The sequence below is a fragment of the Branchiostoma lanceolatum genome, chromosome 5 (genome assembly GCF_035083965.1).
Source record: "Branchiostoma lanceolatum isolate klBraLanc5 chromosome 5, klBraLanc5.hap2, whole genome shotgun sequence".
Classification (NCBI taxonomy): domain Eukaryota; kingdom Metazoa; phylum Chordata; class Leptocardii; order Amphioxiformes; family Branchiostomatidae; genus Branchiostoma; species Branchiostoma lanceolatum.
The window spans coordinates 10,304,224-10,327,419 of record NC_089726.1 but is presented as its reverse complement, the minus strand read 5'-3'; the positions used below and the strand labels follow the sequence as shown (position 1 = coordinate 10,327,419).

Genomic DNA, 23,196 nt, shown 5'->3' with positions numbered 1-23,196 from the left:
ATAACAGTCCTAACTTCAAAGTTGTACAGTGATGGCCAGTCCTATGATGGTGTGTCCTCTAGACTTACAGCATAGAATTTAGTTTCAGCCTCACCTGAATTTTTGACATCTCAAGTGTCCCCTCCTGTGTGAGCTTGATCCTTGGTGAGGTGTTCCTGCTTGTGAAGCGGTCACCGTTAGGGAGTACCCAGTAGATGTTAGGCTGGGGTTCCCCCGTGGCCCTACAGTCCAGGGTGAGGTGTGCGTTTTCCTTCACTGTGAGGTATGAAGGGAAGGTGGGCTGGATGATTGGCATGCATTTTCTCATCATCAGGTCTGGAATCAAGCTTCCCAAGTCCATTCCATGGTACTCAGGTGGCGAGTTGCAGATCAAGGCTTTTCTGTCCAGGTAGTTGATTTCAGTGACGTTGACGCCAACCCAGCGCATGAGGCAGTCACAGCGGAGGGGATTGCCCTCTAACCTGACTTGTTTCAGGTTGGGTAGGCTGTGCACAATGTCTTCGTACAGCACTGTCAGGGCGTTGTTGTTTAGCAGAAGGATTTCCAGGTTGGGGAGACCTCTGAAGGAGTCCTGATGCAGGTATGCTAACGCTGGGTTGTGTGAGAGCTCTAAACGCCGGAGGTTGGGCAGATTTTGGAAGGCTCCACTGTCGATAATGGTCAGCTTGGGCATGTGGTTTAGCTGTAGCTGTACCAGCTGGGGCAGCTTGATGATCTGGTGTGAGGTGATCTTAACGATGGGGTTGTAGTCCAGTTCTAGATACTGTAGGCTGGGCACTTTTTGCAGAGCTGCTGATGGAATCTGGAAATGATACCAAACTAATTCAGGTGGCATCATGGTGAAAATCATAACACTCCATCAGCCACACCTAATACTTGATACCTAAATTTCATCCTGACAAAAGGTTTAGTTTCTAATCACATCCTGTTGAAAATTTCAAAGCCCAAGGCTTATCATAAACTGTAGTTGTGATTTTCTGTTGTGAATTTTGGTCACATAAATTTAAAGTGAGTAACATGCAATGAAGTAAAATGTAGTACTTTAGTTTCTTTACGTGTGAGAACAATTTCTTTAGAACCTGACCTTCATGAATCTGTTGTTCTGCAAGTGAAGACTGCGCAGGTTCTGTAGTCCATGGAACACGCCAGGTAACAGGTCGACCATCCCTGCACCTGACAGGATCAGGTGCTCCAGGTTGTAGAGCGGCTGGAAGTTGCCGTCCTCCAGCATCGTGACGGGGTTGTCGCCGACATGGAGGATCTTCAGCCGTGGGACCTCCTCCAGCCAGCCCCTGCCCACAGACGTCAGGTTGTTGCCGTTGAGGTTCAGCTGTTGCAGCACCTGTAGACCCATGAAGGCCAAGTCGTCCAGCGACGTGATCTGGTTGTAGTCCAGGTGCAGTTCCCTCAGGTTGCTCAGGGGGAGGAAGTCCTGACTCTTGATGGTAGCGATCCAGTTCTGTTGGAGCTGCAGCTTCCCCAGCTGCTTCAGGCCGATGAACCAGCTCTGGTCGATGTTGGAGATGTCGTTCTGAGACAGGTCCAGCTCTGTCAGGTTCTCCAGAGGGTGGAGACTGTCCCCCAGGCTGGCTATGTTGTTGACCTGGAGCAGGAGGACCTCGGTGTCCAGAGGCAAGCCTGGTGGGATGGCCGTGAGCTTTTGGTTGCTGCAGTCCACGGTCTTAGCATCGATGTAGTGAGAGGAGTCGGTGAGCCTTTCTCGCAGTTGACATGCACAGGACGGCAGAGGACAGGTGGTGTTCCAAGGCTTGCCAGAAATATGTTGCAGGGAGCAAAGCAGGAGGAGGACAGCAAGGTGTAGAGTCAGGATAGTCCTCATCTTCGTCATTGTCTGTCTGCTGGTTGATCAAGCCTTACCTGGATAAAGAGAACAAGGCTTTACATTAAAAGGTTACCAAATCAGATGTCAAAATTTGTGTGGTTTCAAGCATACCAACCTGACGCAGTTGCTAAAAATAAAAGAAACACATGGTAGAATTTGGTTCAGTTGTTCATATTAATTAGTGGAGACTTGATGTTATGGAACAGTTTCACTTCACTTGCACTGCAATAGAGGGACAGTTGGATAATGGCTTAATAAGTACACTAAGTAGTTCCTCTGGGCATTGCTGTAGGCATGCTTTATCCCCCTGACATTCTATGTGCTTTTTGTGTGGTTAATTAACGTGTGCTTAATTAACCACAGAAATGTGCAAATCAATATACATGTAGTTTGTAATCTTAAGTTTTCTTCTCATGGACAGCTTTAGATTTGTATCTTGGGTCGGAAAACATCCATTTTGACCCATCGAGGTCTATATTACTTGCTGTTTAAGCATTCACCTTAGGCCTTTACATGGTCCACATTCACCTCCTCTTTAACCATACCCCATGCAGGCATAGTAAATGATACCAATATTACATGCTGAGCTAGCCTAATGAGAACATCAGAGGGGACCTGGCTAACCCGGGGCCTCAGACAGAGGCATGCTCTGCCCTGTTGTAAACTCCCAGGGAAACCAATCAGACACAAATGGTAATGGAGGCGGCAGCCCCAACCAGCCTACAGCATCATTACTGCCTGTACTGCATAGAATCAATAACTTAGGGTACCTAGATATTGACGACACAGTTACATTGATTTTGGAGCCCTACGAGCATGCGGGGCAGTAAATATGATCAGAGTTGATTGTGTCGTTAGAATTGCTTTATGTACATTTCCTGATATCTCCGGTGAGCTGACCGATAGTTCAGACCCTGGAGGTATCACATAACTTATATAACACTTTGCACCCCAGTCATTTTACTTGGACAAGTTTCAATACATTGTAGCCCTAGACATTAAGTTGCACATATATGGAAGACATCTTGCTTCCTATGGAATCAGAAATGTCATACCCAGGTACTAGTTTTTGCCTTATACATGTACTCCTATGGAAGGAGAAGTAATTGCAACTGTAAGCCAACTTATTAACAAGTGAAGGTCAGATCTGTTTGGTTCAAGGGCAAAGTAACAAGTTGGCAGTAGACCTAGGCATGCAGACGACGTACATCAATAAGCGCCGCAGGCTAAAGGTTATTGTGGCAGATATCATTGCCAGTCCGTGTGATTGGAGGGAAAGACCTGAACCTGGCCACCTTCAAATTAAAGTTTAAAGATTGGCTGCTGGAAGAGCAGCAGATTGCCACAGGTTCGTAAGATCAGAGATCTGTGTCTTGTAACAATGTACATGGAGGGCACCAGCTGTATGGTAACCCAGCATGTCTCCAGATTTGGTTCAGCATTCTTGGTAAAACATTTACTCCAAAAGGTTGTGGCAAAATTTCTCGTACTTGATAATTGGCAATTAACAACAATAACGAAAATTTAGATAGCAAATTTAAATAGCTGGAGCTACAAAAAAGCACCCACCAGCTGTGTCTGTTCTTAAGGTTTGAACAACTTATTTAGTAACCTGAATGAAAGTATTATTTTAGAAAAGCCTTACAGTCTCACAAGCTCTCCCCGTAAAGTTGAACCCTTCTCCCAAAATAACATGTCATTCCCCTTGATCCCAATTCAAGTTGACAAAAATAGTCTGAAGGCTTATCTATCATTTAAGCTGGCATTTAAGTGATCCAACTTAACACATAGACAAATATGGCAACATTTGATCAATGACTTACTTGACTCTTGGTGACACCTTTTTCATCTCATCAGAATGATAGGGTAATGGTCTTTGAATGCTGATGGTCAGTTGGACAAGCTTGGTAAATCAATCCTCAGTTTTTATAATCCAAGTAAAGCACGACTTAGTCTTTTAAGTCCATGAGGTTTACACAAGAAACGTTTGGAACCCGAAAGTGCAATTACAACTGAGGTACTCCGGTAGATTTATGGTAGAGAGTGGAGAGTTTGCCGAGTGCGCAAGCCGCACCGGACTGTGTGCCAGCAACACCATTAGCTCACTGTAAATGCTTGGCTTATCAAGATGGGCAGTCCAATTTCTCCCACTGAACTTGGTAATCTGTGTGTGTCATCTCCGTTGGGCTGATTCCATTTTGGTGAATGGTAGAGAAACGACATGTTACTCTGATGAATTATGGGCCTGCCACATTTAATCGCTTCAGATAGCATCACAGAATGGTTTATTCTTAGCTGGGAAAGAGATGTTTGTCTTTTCCATTAAAAGTGTGGAGAGCTTGTTGACTTATAAGGTTGTAATGGTTGAAAATCTCCTTAACATGTTGACGCTGTGAATGACACAACCGCATAATTATCTTGTGAACAACTTATCTTGAGTGTAAACTTCCTGCCCTGCATGCTGAGTTGCCATGCCATGAATTATACAAGGGTGTAGGACTACTAGAGCCATACCAATTTGATTACTATTAGGTACCAGGGGTGGATACTGGTTCAGCTTAATAAGGTCCAAGTCCAGGTTTAGGTCCAGAGATTTAGGTTCAGGTCCGGCCCTGAACCTGGACCTGATCCTGTCTAGTTGACATGTTTTGTTTTATTAAACCAATATTAAGCATAGCGAATTAAGACTGACATGCATGACTGTAAAAGTTTCTTGGTGAGAAGACTTTTAAGGAAAACCAGTATTCAATATTTGAATATTGCACTTATTTTACATTGTATATGCCTTTTCTTCTCATAGGGAGACTCAAAACACATTTCATCAAACAAAATAGAAAAATGTATTTACTATGTTTAGATTTTTTCGGACTCAGGTTTTTGGCTTTCAGATTTTTTGGACTCGGTTCTTGGATGTTATATAGGTCCGAATCAGGTCCAGCGAACCGGTATCCACCCCTATTAGTTACTGGACTGTTTTCCAATCTTGCTGCTTTGCTAATAGTTGCTAGAAATTAAGTATGCTTCAAGTTGGACAGAAGAAGATTTCCTTATTACTAGTACTATATCCCCTTTGCAACTATTGAAGAAATCTATTCCAAACCTTTCCTGTTCGCAAAGTATTGTGGAAACTTGACCCTCTTGTGAAGGCCATGGCCCTGAATGATGCTATAGTAGAGGTAATTGTATGGTAACCTTTGACAAGGTGTACTCGGCTTACATCTAGATAACAGACCTTTCTCTTGCCTGTATGACAACATGGTATGGTGTAGTACGTACATGTGGTGAGAGGATCAATAGAATGAAATATACTACTGTTACCAGTTGAAAGTCATGTTGGGAGTTTTACCCTCTATGTGTATTGTCATTTGAACCTATGAATAATTCGTCAGGTTGCTCTGAAATGCAAAAGCAAGACAACTGCAAAGGTGTCCAGTTTCATGTACAACTGTATCATAAATTTTCGAATTACAAACCAGAAAGGAACGTTGTTAAAATCATTATTTTGAGTTGCCTTCATTAGTGCAATCCTTTCACAACATAATTGTGACAAGTGTATTTTCCAGCACCGTTACCTTCTTCAATGCCACTTTCCAATTTTCCTAGGACCATTTGCTTTATTCCAAATCAATATGATGGGTTCCAAGCGAGTTTTCTTATGACAAGCCAATCTCTGCTGATGGATTGCTAGATCCTCTATCTCTTTACAATATCTTAACCTGCAAACCAGATACTAAGAGGATTCAACATAGAACCAGTAACAACTAGTGACCTATGACAAATAGGAGATGAATATAATGTTCTGGGTTTTGAAGAATTACTCTTGAGTGATACCTATCTTTGTAGCCAGCCCTAATCTTTGCAGAACAGCAGCACACATGGCTACAAGGTCATTACCACAGATTTAACCATGGAGGGATGGTCTCAAAAGTTCGTTGTGTCCAAAAGTACTACATTTTCAACAATACAGATCACTTCTCAATAATACTAGTAGATCAATCAATTCAATTAGTTTTATCTATTTTACCAGAAGATCACACTCATGATTAGGTGGATCACCTGTTGTTGGACATTGACACAATATAGAACACTGAGAAATATAACAAGTTATGTAACAGTTCAACATATTTACACAAACTAATAGTCAAGATAACTAACCCTAAGTAAAAAGTCCTAGTAAAGTCCATTTTAAAAGCTAACTGTGGTACTGAGCTGTCTGAGTGTGTTCTATGGAGAGTTTGTTCCATCACAGTGGACATGGGTCCCTGAATAATACTTCAGATTGCCCTTGAAAGATTGCATAGATATTATAATATCATATAGCTATATAGTCTGAAAATAAAGTCCTAAGTCACATGTCTTCATTTTCAATTTGTCAATCTCAGGTTTTGAGATGATTATTGCTGGTTCTCAATAATATAAAACTTTATCCCTGCTGACTGTGTGTAAAAGACTGTGTGATTGGTTTTATGTGACCTACATTGTTGATGAAGGTTTATCTGAGAATCAATTTGATTCATAAAGTCATTCCTAATGCTATTTTCGGCTCTATTGTATTTCTATGCAAGGCTGGAGACTGTCTTCATTGATTTTCTGATCACTAAAATTATGATACATGTGAAAAAAGTGAAAGGGATCTGGAACCAGTTTAACTCACTGAAGAGCTATAATATTCTTCCACTGGTCGTGACAGAGAAGACGCTATGTACAATATTTACAGGACCATTGCACTGGGGAAATTACCCTAGCTCTTTTCGACAATTACAATGAACAGTGGACCATGGTTTAACATCCCGTCCGGCAGACTGCAACCCTTTCCAGTAGCATGCAAGTGACATGCAACAACAGCCAGGATTTGAACTCACAACCTGTTGGTCGAGTGTCTGGGCCACTAACCACTGGACTACGCACGCTTCTACATGTAACAACCTTCAAAATGATGCATTAGTTGGTATTTTCTCCGCGGCCAAGACTATGACACATGAAAGTTTGATTTCTTACAACAGTCATGTTAAAAGATAGACAGGTTCTAAGTGAAGCTTACGTGTAGAGCTGTTATGTACAGTGACGTATTGATATGTTTGTACCTGGCATTTCTGTTGTCTACTGATAAGGCCCATACAGAGCAATTTAGAGTAAATAGAGGATTCCGTTTGTTTCTGTGATGACATGCCAGCTCAACCAGAAATTCAAGGGCAGTCCCAACATCCTAATGACCTGAAAGTTGTACTAAGTGAATACAAATTATACAACTCTCAATTGTTTTCTTTTTAACATTGAATATGCTGTTTCAGTGTTCTCGCCAGCCTGAAATTTTTACCCGTCATGTAAATTTTGCTTCGCGGAAGAACATATCGAGCGCCGAAGGCGCGAGGCGTCGCGCCGGAGGCGTGACCATTCTAAGGGGGTCCGGGGGTATTCTCCCCCGGAAAATTTTGAGATCTAGACCCTCTGAAACGCTATTTCCTGCATTTTGAGGGGCAAATTTCCTGGTAGAATAAGCTGAGTTTAATGACATCTCTTTCGGTGAAAAATTACACAAGGGTTTCAGGCTTAATTTTTTGGGGAGGCGTGCCGTCATCGCGGAAATATCGAATGTTCACAACTTCACACACAAGCTACACTTCTATGTTGTATACAATCGGCAAAGAAAAGAAAATTTAGCGCAACAAAACTTAATTACGTATCAGCTACGTCCTACAAAAAATGCACACAGAATAAGTCGGCAAAAATAAGACACAACTTTTCAACACTTGTTCCGTATGCGCCCTGTAAATATTGAACGCCAGAAATGAGGAATTTGACACCCTACTTTGAGAAAGAACGCAATGAAGACGTCCAATTTTTTGTCCCATGTTTTCCGCGGTTAATTTCTCCGGTAACTGCACTGAATGTGTTCAAAAGTTGTTGATTCAAGCCTTCCAACAGCCGCTTCGTCGTGCGATCCTTGCGATTCCCGCCATTCCCCTAACATCTCGCAAATTCACGCTTAGCTGAAATCTCGCGAGTAGCGAGACTCGCATGTCATTGGTCGTTTATTCTTGACGCGACGGAGACGCGCGCTGTGATTGGTAGATTACCATTTCTTGCGGGAAGAACTCAGCCGCCGCGGCTTAAAACTTTAATACTGTACATAGATTACAGAAAGCCTGATAGCTATAGGAGTATTTCTGAATTTTAAGGCTTCTTTGATGACAATAACTGACGGTGAACCGAGAGGGACAAAACAGAAATAAACGTCAGCCTGATGCGACCGGCCAAAACTGTAGTGGGGAGGGCGGCGCATGACGCCGAGTTTTCGGCGGCCAACAAATATTTCTAGCAACCACCACGCCGCTCTCTGTGTGTTGCTGGGGTTGTCGCCAGCCGGGGCATTAGAAATGATCTAGATTGCCCTCGTCACGAACTTCCGCTGATCCTCTGGAGTTTTTGAAAATTCTAAGCTCTATCTAAATACCTTTACACACCGATTTTGTCCATTAAAAATGACGGGTTTGGCAAAAATTTTGTCCGTCATGAGCGACAAAAACCCGTCAAATGACGGGAGGACGGGCGCTGGCGAGAACACTGTGCTGTTTGTTATGCAAAGTGATTTGATTATTTGGATGACATTCTCGGGGAACCCCAAAACTGATGCAAGCATGCAAACAAATAAAGGTTTGGCAAACAAAAGTTGCCAGAATAATCATGGAATCTATGTGGTCAAGAAGATGAACACATAGTATGGTATACCATACAATAGATCTTTCATTTTTGTTTTTAACATCTTATTCTTTTAGAATTTACATTCTATGACATTTCTTCAGTTGGCAATTTACAGCTGCATACATTTGCTTCTTTTTGTATGATTATACTGTATTGGTCAAAAATCTTTTTTGGGGTGCATGTGTATGTCATCAATATAATAATCAAATCAACATGGCCTAACTTGTCAACCCAATGATTAGAGAAATGAAACTGTACATGTGGTTTCAAAGGAGGCCTTACAAATATCTACTAGTACCTGGTCCAGTAAAAACTTCTCAAAGCTGTATTCTGGAAACCTCTCAAACTCTCAAATCCTTGGGTTTTGTCACCACATACTAGTATTAGGAGGAATTCTAAAAACGTTTCCTTAATCATCCAGGGCTGATTAAGACGCCTAGTACCAATCAGCCCTGACATGGGAGCGTTAATGGATTTAGTTAGGGCACTCGCCCAGGAGAGAGCCTCCAACTTAAAGGCAAACAAGGCACAGAAACCGGCAATAAATCAATGCTGCTAATTCAATCTTTTTAGCACTGACAGTCAAGTCGCCCAAACAAAAGTCTCTTGCCCCTCTGAGAATTCCTAACTTTGGCAGAGTAAGTGAATTTCCAATCTAATCCTACCAGGGCAACACAGGGTGGTTACAGATCCTTCATTCCCCTGGCCGTCCTAATGGAGAACAGGTGAACATCAATCCGGGGGAAGAAATCAATGATTGCGTCAAGCTTGGGGTGTTAATATATGTGTGTTGAACTTGGAGACGGAAGAGAGGAGGGCGACGTATTGGTAGTACATAGCATGCTCCAGGGGAACTGAAAACACTAATAGCTGTCATAAAAAGAAAAGGATGATTTATACAGACATTAGGCATGCATTTGGCATGCAGCATGAATGGGGCCAAGGGATTCCAATGTGTCAACTCGGATACACATGGATATCACACTTTGGATAAGATACGGAAGCTATTGAAAAAGTTAAAGCCTCAAAGTAATTTGTTTCTCTTGATAGATGAAGGCATTGAGAAGTAATTCAATGTAATGTTTTGCCTTCATGCCTGTTGAGGACATCAAGGGGCCGATTACTACTATATGAGTCTGATAATGTTTTTGGGCAGAAAATGGGAAGCAATTTACTGTGTCCCAAAAGGTGCAAAGCGTCTTGTCAGCTCTGCGTGCCTAATACCTGTCTTAATATTTAATGGCAGAGCTACTGTGAGAAATAATAGCCTACACTGGGAAGTGTTTGCTTTATTCCAGCTCCTGCTGTGACGTCTGTGGTTATGGCAGACTAAGAGTGGACCGGTCCCATGTAATAGGCAATATCAGTTGTGCTACTGTTAGGTGATTTAGGCCTGCCGTTTTATTTAGTGCACATCTATCTAGGCCATGCCGTTTTTATCTACTTGACATATGTATCTGATCAGATACTTTGTGCTTTTCCAAATTGCATACCAGTGAAGATATCCATCTATCCACGAAGATAAGCATATCTACAATTGCTACTTGCATACTTCACACATGTAAGTGCTTGAATAGTTGACATGGCAGGTTTATTCAAGGACATGTATGGAAACATGATCATAATGCATTAAAAGTTCTGAGACAAAATTTAATTGAAGTTCAAATGCCCAAAGGTGCCTTTCATGTTTTGCATTTTGTCTGCTGCAAAACATGTTAAGAGTTGAATTGTTGTCCCTGGCAAAAATGTAAAACAATTGGTATTTACAATGTAGTAGGTGTATAGATAGACCCTTCATACAAATTTATCTCTGTCTGATCCCTCTGAGGCTGAATCTGGATGAAATACAAGTTTCAGTAACACTATGAAATACTGTTTATAAAAGGAAACCAGAAAGAAACTAGAAAGGCAACATTTGCGGGAGCAAATACAACATGTTTCGCCCATTTCCCTCCCCATGCAAAAAGCGACTGTGGCATAGAGGCTAACATTTGTTGTATGTCTGCAATGTTGGTATTTGAAATCGTTTACGTCATTTTTAGCCAAAAACTTTAAACAATTACTCAAAGCAAGGGCCTCCTTGCTCAAGGTAAATTTTAACGCATTTCACAACTCTCTATTGTTATTGTTAATGTTATTGTCAACGTCCCGACACGGGATGTTTCCTAGGTGGGAAACTTTGGACACTTCGTGTTCACTATTGTGTGCACTGGTGTCCAATCTTGGTGACACAGGGGTAGAAAATTTGTGTACATAGCGAGGAAATGTCAGGTTTCACCATGACAGTGTCCAAGCTTGCAAACTTGTGGAAATCTTTGTTTCCATGCAGTGTTAAAAACACAGTGTGTGTCGAAAAATACCACCAGAAAAGTTTTGAACCTTCTCAATTGCACTTAACTTCAGTAGGACACAACAATAACAGCGCAAGGATGGGAGCCAGGGAGTAGTGAAGTTGTGTCTGTACCTGTCAGAGTATGCCCCTAATTAAATTGACTATTTTAACCAATCAGGTTGAGCTTGATAAATCTGTGTTACAACACGCTCTCTCATTGGCTGACCGAATTAGTCCACCTGGCCAGATGAATAAAGATGTGACCTAAAGGTCAGTGACCCCATATGAGGAAAATAGCCAATGTTCTCCCCAAAATACCCTCTAAAATCGTATTTTGAAGTGTTGTATGCCAAAAGTGCGAATGGGATTCTTTGAATATTTGTTCAATGTACCCCCATAGTAAATTTCAGGTCATTTGGATGTATTTCCAGAGCACAGGAGGCCAAAATGTACATTTTTGGTCAGAAAAACCTCAATAAAATCACTTTCAAGGTCAATATCAAAAAAAAAGAAAAAAAAGTCCCAGGGTATTTACCCACTCTACCTGAATACCAAATTTCAGCTCAGTTGGTACAGGGACGACCGAGCTGCGTCGATTACAAGATTTGACAGGAGAAAGAAACCTTACGAACACAATATGTTGCGCCCAACAGTATGTTGGGCTCAACATAATGAGTAAATGGGTAGGAAGGTATTTTGAACATCAACTTTCTATTTGCCTCGTATGTTCCATACATACTAAAGCCCACAATAACCTTGAAAGGTTAATTTTCATACTGTTTGTTTTAGAAGTAATCCGCTTGTTTCCTTTACTCCACCTTGAGATAATAAAACTGCCTTATGATACACATGGGTGAGATTAGATTTGATTAGCAAAAGACATTCGACTGAGGTATGCAATTGTTTGATTGATATTAGAGGTACCGGGTCCCGGATGGGGACGTAACTTATCGGATTCTCCGACACCAGGGAGGGATAAAGTCTAATAAAACTGCCACTGAACTTTTCACAAGGACTTCAGATGAAGCCCCCTAAAGTTCATTACAGGCTGTCGGTACATTTTGTGTACATATGATAACATCTGGTGTCAGCTTCCATACATGAGTGACTGTTTTGATGTCACTGATTACATGTGAAGTGACTTCCTTTCAAAATGCCGTGACTATGCAGAATTAGGTGGAAGTGTTACATGAAGGTCACATGAGGAGCTGAAAGCCAGGCTTACTATAGTTGTTATTTTACATCCTTAACCTTATACCTCGGTGGAGTTATCATCCTAACATAGTATTCAGCACCAAGGACAGAACTGCTATTTGGCATTTGTTGATAAGGGTATGTAATGCATAAGGATAAGAGTAATGCAATTTTGGACATCTGTAGCACTAGCAGGTTCAAGGACAGCGTTTATTTTCTGGTGAATGCCAGGATTTTTTTACAGTCTTCCTTTATATTACTTCTGCATGATGATGATGATGATGATTCTGTACTTCTATTTTGACTGTGGTATACATATTTAGCAATTTAATACTATGAATAATCATGTTTATTCAGATTGTTTCGGGTAGAATGCCATGTTAACAGTTGGTGCTGCTGGAATCAAGAATCAAGGCTGTGAGAAGTACATATTTTGTGCAACCCTTCCTCGGTTGTTGTGTTACTTGATAACGTATTCAGCACCAAGGACAGAGTCAAAATACATTGAAATATAAAATCAACAATCCATGCCTGCCTTTCTGTGATAACTACATATTTCATGCAGCTCTCCCTTGGTTGTTATGTTACTTGATAACATATTCAGCACCAAGGACAGAGCTGACAAAGCTTAAGCTGAATTGTTGCAACCAGAAGTTGACTTAACAGTCTTTTTCCAAAGTATGCTTATAAACATGTATACACTACTATGACATGCCAACTCAGCATCTTATACCGTATGTCTAATTGCAGAAATGGCATGATGCAAAAAGCAGCTCTTCAGTGAAATGCATTGTAGCAAGAAGAGACAATTTCATGCCATGAGTAGAGAATGAATGGTTTACAGCGTGTATAAAAGAGTTAGGAGAGTTGGCTTGGGGCCTGCTTTTGGCAGAGATATCTAGTGTGGTCCAGATTTATCTGAAAAAGCACCTTGTTTCCTAATGATCTACCATATGGCTTACACGAGGTAGAACAAAAATATGATAAATTGAAAATTTTCTACATGTAACTTTAAACTTTGACCACTTTCCTGGACTTTTCTTTATGTTTTTTTTATATTTGCAGTTTCCCCATACTGTGGAACTATAAAAGAGATAGGAAACGTCTAAATCCAAAATCACATCGAAAGAAATCTCAAAGTGCTTTCAGCCTGCTGAAAAACTCTGTTTGACACAAAGATGTTGATAAGAAAAGTACAAACCCACAATACCTGCTATTCAAGAACTGATGGACTATTTGCTACCATGGATGAGCAAAGGCGCTTTGTTGCTGCTGTTGAAATAGGTGACCAGATTCTGTTATATTTGAGCCAATGGCTATGTTATACCATGGAATTGCAATGGGAAAAGTACTTATCATGGTGACGAAGCTTATTCTATGATATCTTTCTTCTGGTCACCACGTTTGGAGCTGAAAAGCTATGACCAGTGCTATGTACCATGATGGGCAGTTTCCTTTCATTGGGGAACTTAAAGGACTGATGGCTCACCAAATCATGTGTGCAAGCTGATCACACCACAAAGCTAATAGCTTGTGCATTGAGGTCCCACAGTTTGAATGCCTGCAGGCAATCAATAGAGATAAACACATACCTGTCAAACAATCAGAGAGTGTGATCCCAGGCATCCAGTCTTCACTTAACAGTTATCAACAGGGAAAAAATCAGAGAGAGCTGAAGAGACAAAAAATGATCGATGTTACACAATCGCCCCAGCCGGCACTTCTGCTAACCTCATCAGGTCTGACCTGTCACTTACGACTCCCCCCGGAGGTCCTGCTCCCGTCGTAAGTGCTTCTTCTCACGAGCAGAAAAGAACATCCTGGGAGGCAATCAGACAAAAGTCGTAGCAGATCAGTCAAGGGGAAGGAGTCTGTACAAAGGTAGGAGACTTTAAGAGGCTGAAATAGCCTGTGGACCTGGCAGGGCACTGGAGACCTGTGGGCTTTTAGTGTTTCAGACGCAGACTGATTAATGCATTCTGTCAGCAATGGATGTCTGTAGACCTCTCTGGTTGGATAGGGTCATGAGGAGGACCTGTATATGCATTGGGGCTCAGGAATACGTAAACAGGCTCTTGTGACCTCGGGGCATAGCCTTAAGTTAAGGTACGAACACAGTTCTTCAATAAATGTCCTCATTGTAGGGATTGAGACATTAGACTTATCTTTGCTCTAGGGGTTTCTAGACAAAATGCAAGCTGACATATTGTATCTGTGCACATTACTATAGTGGTAATTGTACTCCCAATCAATTTCTGAAAGTTTGGAGAAAAATGTAGACTAACTTAAAGCTTATTGAAGAAGAAAATTGGATCAAGGCATTGATATGAGACAGCTTAACTCAGCTAGCGCTGTATGTGTCATGATTATCAATCTTGGCAAAACTTTTATGTCATTGACAGACCTGTTGAGTATACAGTATATCATGATAATATGCAGCTATCAGAAAACATGAGTTTCCTTTGGCAATTAGGTCTCTTACATATCCTTGATTTCATATGGCTCTCATGCTTTGTTTATTCTGACTAACTGCCCTTGTTTCCTTTGAAAATGCCCCAGTATTTTCTTAATTGCAGATGCTATGTAAACTGCCAGGATCAGCATATTGAATGGTATCTGTCTTGCTCTGAAGCTTGTGTGCTGTACAATCCATTTATATATAAGTAATGAAGACTTAATGTACTTCACACAAATGCTTTTGGCGCAGTGTCTGTGATGGATCTTTTGTATCAAGCACACCATCAGTCTTTCTTCAAAAACAAATTACCGAGATAACTTGGTGGGAGAAAAGGGATGGAGGGGAGGGACGGAGCAGCACTGGAGAGTGATGTTTCATTAAGATTTAATAATACGTTGAGGTGTAATGATTTCCAGAGCGCTTTATCATTTACAGCTTGTTGCATCAGCACTGTGGTGTGCTATATGTTTCTGCTACAGGTCAGGGTTACCCTCACTGGAGATATTGAGGATCAGAGTTCAGTGTCAGTGTGTAATTAACAACCTAGCGGAATCAATATCTGGGACTGGCGTATTGCAGTGCTGACTCAATTTCATCATTTTGGGATTCCATGTGTAACTTGCGACAGACTTCTTGTCCCCATTCCATCCGGTCTAGATTAAGCCAAGTCTTGGTGATAAAAATGGCAGTCAAGTCAAGATTGCTGTTTCAATCATCGACGATGGATGGAATTTTAAATCTTGTGGTCAGATCTTCCTGGTCTATACATCATATCTGCTGATAGAAAGTTTAAAAAGGAGCCCATTTCATACGTTATTTATATAGTTTTTCTATGAATATCTGTATAATACATGTAAACATCTATCTGAATGCTCAAACTTTGTATCACAGAGCAGTTACAACAGATTCAGCACAAAGGACAAACCTGAATGATAAGACAAAGAAACAAGATTTACATAGTCATTAAATCTCTTATTTCTTTCCTCATTTACTATCATTAAATCCAGCTATTGTGGGTGTTGCCATTATGTCTGTCTCTTACAATACAGGAGCAAACACACAAGTCTGGGAATATATCTTAAAGTTTCATGACAGTTTCATCTAATGCAGCAGCTAGCCATTATGTAGCTTCAGACACCACTTTAACAGCATCACCCATCACCCGTCTTCTGCAGATAAAGGTTTACTCCATTGCATCAGTCTTGTGTTTGCAGACCATTATTCCTCTCCAGCTAACTACCCTGGTCTGCAGTATTGGTTGGGTTGTTAAATGTAATGTGTGATCGGAAATCCATTGTAGACTGTGGTGACAAACTTTCTGTACAAGTTACTGTGTACTTACCATAAGCCATGATTCACACTTACTGGATATATGTATGTTCACATCAATTACCTTACCCATAGTTCTTTACCTAAGCACATTTGATTGTTTATATAACAACTGTTTTAGATTAGAAGTAGCGCTTGATTACTTTCATTTCACTTTTGTTTATTTCATTATGATTGTAGACAATACCTTATTGTTATATTATCTCCTTTCTGTGCATACATGTACTTGCAATTAGCCTTCAGGCATGAATTTGCAATAAAGTTATTATTCATTTATTTATAATTCTTTCCATGCTGGGATTTGATAATTCTCAGTTGCCTATATATACTTTATTTTTTAAAGGATTTGTAGTGCATTTTGATTGTTTATGTAATTCTTTACATGCTGGAAATGGCAATTCTCAGTATTGTTTATTTTTCAGGGTTTTCAGCCTCATATTAATCAAATTGTCTGCTCTGTGTGCATGCCAACACCACTCCCATCCCTGCTGGTAGGCACCATGATGTATGTTATAAACTGTCTTAAACAGCCCAGAACTGATGGATGCACGCTTGAGTTGCACACGTACAGAGACCGGAACAAATGGCAGGAATAATTCAGCTTTTGAATTTACCCACTATTGAACCCCTGTGGAGCTAAGTCTCTCCATGGATGATCGTCACTTCAAATTGTCCGACTCTCGCCAATGATCATCAGCTCAACCACATCAGCTGAACGACTTCATATGGGGGCAGAGGGATAATAGAGGTTACTGCAAGGGGCAGTGTGTTAGATGGCGCAAGACGCCAGTCTCTATTAGTAATACTCTGGTACCTTCAAGATGGCCAAAGAAGCAAAATCAACCCGGTGGTTATTTGCATTGTTAGGTCACGAAAACCCTTAAATGTGTTTAATAATTGATGCAAAAGAAATGCCATTTTGATGGGGGTCATTTGATACAGCCCAATGCTCTTTATCTGGCACTTAGCTATAGTCATAATCATGAAATGGCTTAGTGTTCAAAAAGGTCTAGAAAGCTGCCTTGTAATGAGGGCATATTTCCTGATGCCTTCAATCCTCTGATATAAAAGTCTAGGCAGGGCTCGCAATACCCAATAACTGTATGAGCAGGCAAATATTTTCATGTATTTCCCTGCTTGGGCAATCATCTACCATACATATGCACCAAGAATGATCTGGAAACAATTTTGCTGCAATGAAGTCCCTGCCAATTTACTGGCTGCTTCAAAAAGTCACTAAGGTTTGCCAGTTTGCTCTTGTGACCCTCTGGTATTTGTGCCAAATCACAGGTAGAGGCGTAATCAATCTTCAAATTTACAGGTGACAGGGATTAGGAAGTTTGTGCCCTTCTTGCTGACTCATCCTCAACTTGGGGCACATTATCTTACTCAGGTCATCGAAAAAACTGGATGATTACTCCAGGTGCCTACTAGATAAAGCTCTTCAAGATGGTGCATTGTACTCCTGACCATTGAAAATAAAGAGATTTGTCCTTGCAAAACCAGATATCAGATGTGGCTTTTCTCCAAGATTTCACAAAGACTACTGTCAGTATCTATTCGAAAGGACTCTGCACTGTATGCATCAAAAGGTCTTAAAATGACCTGATCCCAAATTGGATATTATAGGGAAGCAGATGGTGCCTTTATCTTACACTCATGATTAGGCACACTTATACTGCCTTACCTTCCTTTGCTTGTAAAAAACACCCTTTAGCATTATAAGTTCCACCATCGTCAATCATTACCCGACATCTACAGCTCGCGAGACCTTCCCACGAGCCCAGCCAATCCGCAATATGCTGTCCTCTTTGTTATTGCTCGTAACCTTCTGCGGAGAAGGGTTAAGCTTGATACCAATAAAGATGATATTGCTGCAATATTCTATTACAGATGTCATATGGCTGCTACGTGGGGAGATTGATAGTTCAGCGTCAGTATGTAGGATGGAGACTACATTTAATGGTTTTTGTGCTCCACAAATTTAAATCTTATCGTGTTAGTGTGAAAAACAAACAAGCAAAGTAACCTTTTCTGAAAACAAATATTCCTTTACAGCCTCACATATCATATACTCTATCATGCTTGTTGTTTTTCAGATTAATTAAAAGATTACTGATTTTGAATTACTGGTATACCCATCAGATTCAAATAGGGATCAGAATCATGTAATGCTGATAATGTTACGGGAATATTGATTATAATAATGGGTTTTTATTCAGAGAAAAGTAAACATTGTTTCAGGTCAGCTTTTTCTTCTTCTTCTGCTTCCATTCCAAAAAATGAAAGAGCATCAATATTTACACAACTAGAGCTTGGAATTAAAAAAAAACCTTGACATTCAGCAAGCTTGTAGGTCACTGCACCAGTATCATTTTGTCCCATATAGATATACAAAAATGATGCATGTTGTTTTTTTTTTTTTTCCAGATCAATTAAAAGATTAACAATTTTGAATAACTGGTATACATCAGGCTCAAACGGAGATCAGGATCAGTAAAGCTATTGATGATATTACAGTAATATGTATTTCTGTATAATGTTGTACTTTGTAGCCATGGCCCACAATATCAATGCCTGTTTTTTCCTCCTGAACTTTTTTGAAACAGTCATGTACTGTCATGTAACATGCATTGATTTGACTTTGCAACTAATCTTTACTCCACTGGAAACTGCATCAACTTCAAACCAACCTTTCACAACTTCTGCAACGGCACATAGCTCATCTCAGTCTTTTCAATCCCCAGTCACTGTGTGTTGGACTGAGAGAGTATGCACTCACCCTGCAAGGTCCAAAGGGATCAAGTTCAGATCAGCCTGTGATAATGGGTCAACCAGAGCAAATAGGATGAGCCCTAGGAGTCATAGAGCAGTAGCCGCCGTGCCTGTAAACCCGCAGACGCCAGGCCGGCTAGTAACCTCCGCTGTTGACTCTTTGCCAACTACTCTCACGTACACGGAAATCAGATTCACTTTGATCCCATCACCGAGGAAAAATGAAATAAATCTTGGGCCAGCGTGTCTGGTTTATGACGTTGGTCATGAACATTGCGGTATATTCACACGTTTAGGCATTCAAGTCAAGCAGAGAAGACGTTATATGTAGTTGGAGTAGGTGAGGTGGAAAAAAAGCTCTTTTCATGCTGGCTAGTTCTCTCTTTTATCATTCTTGATGTAGTCAGGCCTGCACTTTCCTCATGGGCATCCTGACACAAGGGTGGTAAACTGTAAGTATAACTTTGTAAAGATTGAGAATCTTAATGATAAGCAGTGTGTAGTACTATTACATCACTTTTGTCCTTCAATCGATACATGAATACCTGTGCTTGCAGTGTTAAATCTACATGGATGGCACATGACTATAGATTATCTTACTTACTTAGTTTAAACATTCTTGTGCCAATAATTTTTGTCTTCGTGCTATGAATCAAATCACATTGATATTCAAGTCTAGCAAACTTTCTGAAGCTTTGTATGGCCGCAGTAGGTGATGAGATGGAAAAGGACAGTTTTCATGCAGGTTTAACTGGATAATAAACTGGCAAAATACGTAATCCTAGCTTGTCGGCATGTATCTTTGGGTACAATCATGCTTACAGATTCTCAGTACCTGGCCTTCCATGGTACCTGGCATTAATTTAGTTACATTTATTGTAGTTCGTTCAGAATAAGTTGAAGCTAAAGGTTTCTTGATAGATCCTTTTTCTGTCTTTTAAGCAGATTTTTTCAATTTTTAGAAATGTCTACCATTTTTAGAGTCTTTGGTATGACCCGGCCGGGGATGAACACACGACCTACCGTATGCAAGGCGAACACTCTACCCACTAGGCCATTGCACTGGCATAGGATATGTATTACCTTTTTAAATATTTTACCTGCTAGTTTAACCTTTGGGCACCAAACGTTTCCAGGTATTTGGGAGAAGGAAGGTAAGATTGCTAGGTATTTGAGGTAAGTGCAGTGCAGATTTGGCAAATCCGTAAAAGATTCACACTAAAACTATTTGCATGGAAACCTTTTAACTGCAGTCACAATTTACTCTGGCTGCAGGCTTCCAAATCGTTACTCGCACTGTGCCAGATCAACCGGCTACAGGGATATTAACTCTTGCTGTACATCATACTTGGCAATGTTTTATCATCTCGGAGGAGCTGGAAGCCAGACAGCCAGTGACAGACAGGTCAGAGCTAAGACCGTAGATGAGAGAAGAAACTTGAGAAAGTGCCAGTCATGGTAGACAGGGTGGCTTTTAAGACACTTTATATTCAGACTGCAGACAGTATTTGATGAGACTAGGTCCTCAATGTTTCATGCATTTATGATAGGACTGCTTTCAAGAGCCAGGAGACAACCTTCATTTACATGCATTCACTTCACAAGTCTTCACATTATGAATAGTGCTTCAGGCTTTGTATATCTTATTAACACCCTAGAGATAAAAAGAGAGTAGACAGTCCTACAAAAATGCTACAAACCTTCAAAGTTACCTTTATGCGTATATAGAGCTACAGGACTGTAATGTAACATAATCTTATATATGAGTGTGAAACACTACACATTAGGCCAGTAAAATTAAAATTTCACCTGTTTAGAATATGGAGTCTTTAAAAGAAAAACGCCTGACATACATGTGTATGATGGTGGGGTGCTGTAAAAGATGTCATCGAAATTCAAAGCTTCCTCTGTAAGTACAATATATGGAGCCATTCAAACATTCCTGTTAATATATCATGATAGATTAGTTTCTGTACAAAAAATCCCAGGCAAACTCAAAGTTTACTTGGTGATAATGTGGAGCCAGTAACACTAATCTTCCTTTTGTCATGGTTGTGTTGCTAGCCATGGCATTAAATCCATATACACATTGATATTCTGGTCCAGTATACAAGCTGTTATATGACCGGAGTACGTGAGTTGGAAGAGAACTGTTTTTATTCAGGCTTTACCTATAGTAATCTTCTCTGGGACTCCTGGCAGTCGTGGCATATTTGCACTTATCCTTGGCTTTGGGTCAGGCAAGTGCTGACATTTTGCAAGATGAAAAATACCTGGAATTCAAGCTTAAGTGATCTTGGCACAGATTTTGAAAGGGATGTTTGCAACATTTTTTTTGCTGTATTTCTGCTTTTTATAGGATATACAAATACATCTGGTACTTGGAAGTTGAAGGTTTAGACTGCACTGTAAGTTTTAAGTGTGTATTTGTGATGCAGTTATAAAATCCCTTTTTTTCTGCCTCTCTATTATAATGACTAACGGAGCTTCAAATAAGAAAAATCCTTTTAAATACCACAGGATGTTCGCATCTTGACCTCTCATAGTCAATTTCAACCGAAAGGCTATTCCATCTAACTTCTTGCCTCCCTTTGCGGAGGGTAGGCCAGTGTCATTCTGTATCGATTTTGCATCAGCTGTGGGAATGGGCAGAGGTATGAATGTTATTGATTCGATCCTTAGTGTAATCTATTTTTCATCATAGTTGGAGGCAACCGACAGACACATAATTGCTTATCCTGGGGTTCCATCTGGGTCCAGTTTTTTTCTTTGACTTTGAGTACCCTTGAAAGAAGACAAGAAATTGATTATATCATAATTATGAAGGGTAGAGCTTTGAAAAAATTCTAAAATGACTTCCTCAAACTTCTAGTAAATTCAAGATTAAATAACCTAAAAGTTTGCAGCAATTTTTCACTTAAAGATCTTTGATTTGTAAATATGTTTTTAACTTGTATTGTTGGAAAACATACTCTGCCATTCTGTTTAGACTGCATCTATCAGCAAAAACCCATTTCTAAAGCCAATGTCTTGGCTAAAATAGAAAAGTTAGAATGTTTGCAAAAGTTTGAAAAGTTATTATCATTGGTTAATCAGAAGAAGCTGCAGTGCTTCCGTCACTCAAGGCACGTAAGGGCGGGCGTAAGTCACCAAGGACACCATTGTATCTGGTGCATTTGTCATTGTGGAGACTTCTCAGCATATGCAGGACATGATTCATGAACTTCCACCAGCTTAAAAGCATATCCCTTATAGAGGTTGTCTTGACTGACCCATCCAGACTCCATCTCGTCTGAATCACCCTATGGGGGATTGTGCCACATCTAGGACTGTATGAGTCCTACACAGCAGAGGTAATAACTTTGGAAAGGCCATTTCCTGATGAAAAATGTCTATGCACGTGTGGGACGCATTTCCAGCTTGGTGTCTTGTTGCATTTTGCCACACAGGATTCCTGCGTAACACTGCCCATACGTGTAGAGAAATGGATATTATCTGGTGGTATGAAAAGTACCGTAGCTTACTTTCAATAGAAATCGCTAGTACAGACATGAACTATAGAAATGTGGGTTACTACTTCTTGAAAGACATGGTGAAATCAGAGGTGCATCATGCCAGTGTGACAGATGTGTTCCTCACAGCATTTAAAAATGAGATCGGAAAAAATCAATAGGTGTTTGGCACCCTTGGCCTATCTTTATGAGATAACTTATCATCAAATCTTTTATTAACTGAAGAAGTACCAAAGTGCCAGAAGGTCTTGTGGTTATGAATTATGTTGCCAGCTCTCTTTATTATTGGCCGGGAAGTCCTTAATTGATTCTCTGAGGGTATATGGAGATGTCGGCAGATCTTTTCACTAGTTATCTTTTCCTGTTGGAAAACTTTTTGCCACTGCCAGACAACTTTATTTTAGACTCAAGGTTAACAGAAGTTATGAGTGTTGCAATGTGGTTTATGGTTTCCTTCAAACTTTGCTGCTTCAAAGAAATGTACTAGAACCAATATAGGAGCTATAGGATATGTATTTAGTTAAAAGTTAAAGTCCTCCCCGCACCAGACGGTGCATATGGCGGCGCCCATCTCCGTTTCGGCAGCCCTGGGCCACACAACTTTGTGCAAGTCACTACAGCAGGGGACTGGTCCGCTGGTAGCGATGTGTGTTTAACTTCCATACTCTTTCCCCAATGCTGAGTGCTAAGCAGAGAAAGCAGTATGTACCATTTTTAGAGTCTTTGGAATGACCCGGCCGGGGTTCGAACTCGCGAACTATCGTATGCAAGGCGAACACTCTACCCACTAGGCCATTGCACCGGCATAGGATATGTATTACCTTTTTAAATATTTTACCTGCTAGTTTAACCTTTGGGCACCAAACGTTTCCAGGTACTTGGGAGAAAGAATGTAAGATTGCTAGGTATTTGAGTTAAGTGCAGTGCAGATTTGACAAATCTGTAAAAGATTCACACTAAAACTATTTGCATGGAAACCTTTTAACTGCAGTCACAATTTACTCTGGCTACAGGCTTCCAAATCGTTACTCTGACCGTGCCAGATCAACCG

At 40.5% G+C, this 23,196-nt stretch overlaps 2 protein-coding genes across 3 annotated transcripts in view; one reads left to right on the top strand and one right to left on the bottom strand.

Annotated features, from left to right (window-relative positions):
• Nucleotides 1-23,196, top strand: part of LOC136434993 (mitochondrial inner membrane protease subunit 2-like) — a 57,538-nt gene that overhangs the window by 5,629 nt on the left and 28,713 nt on the right. The gene's annotated exons all lie outside the window — the stretch shown is intronic.
• Nucleotides 1-23,196, bottom strand: part of LOC136434988 (leucine-rich repeat neuronal protein 1-like) — a 41,953-nt gene that overhangs the window by 3,006 nt on the left and 15,751 nt on the right. Inside the window, exons 2-3 of the mRNA XM_066428139.1 lie at nucleotides 1,085-1,878; nucleotides 95-802 (exon numbers count right to left, since the gene is read on the bottom strand). Coding sequence (XP_066284236.1) covers nucleotides 95-802; nucleotides 1,085-1,849 — 1,473 coding nt within the window. The 5' untranslated portion in view covers nucleotides 1,850-1,878. The remainder of the gene's footprint in view (nucleotides 1-94; nucleotides 803-1,084; nucleotides 1,879-23,196) is intronic.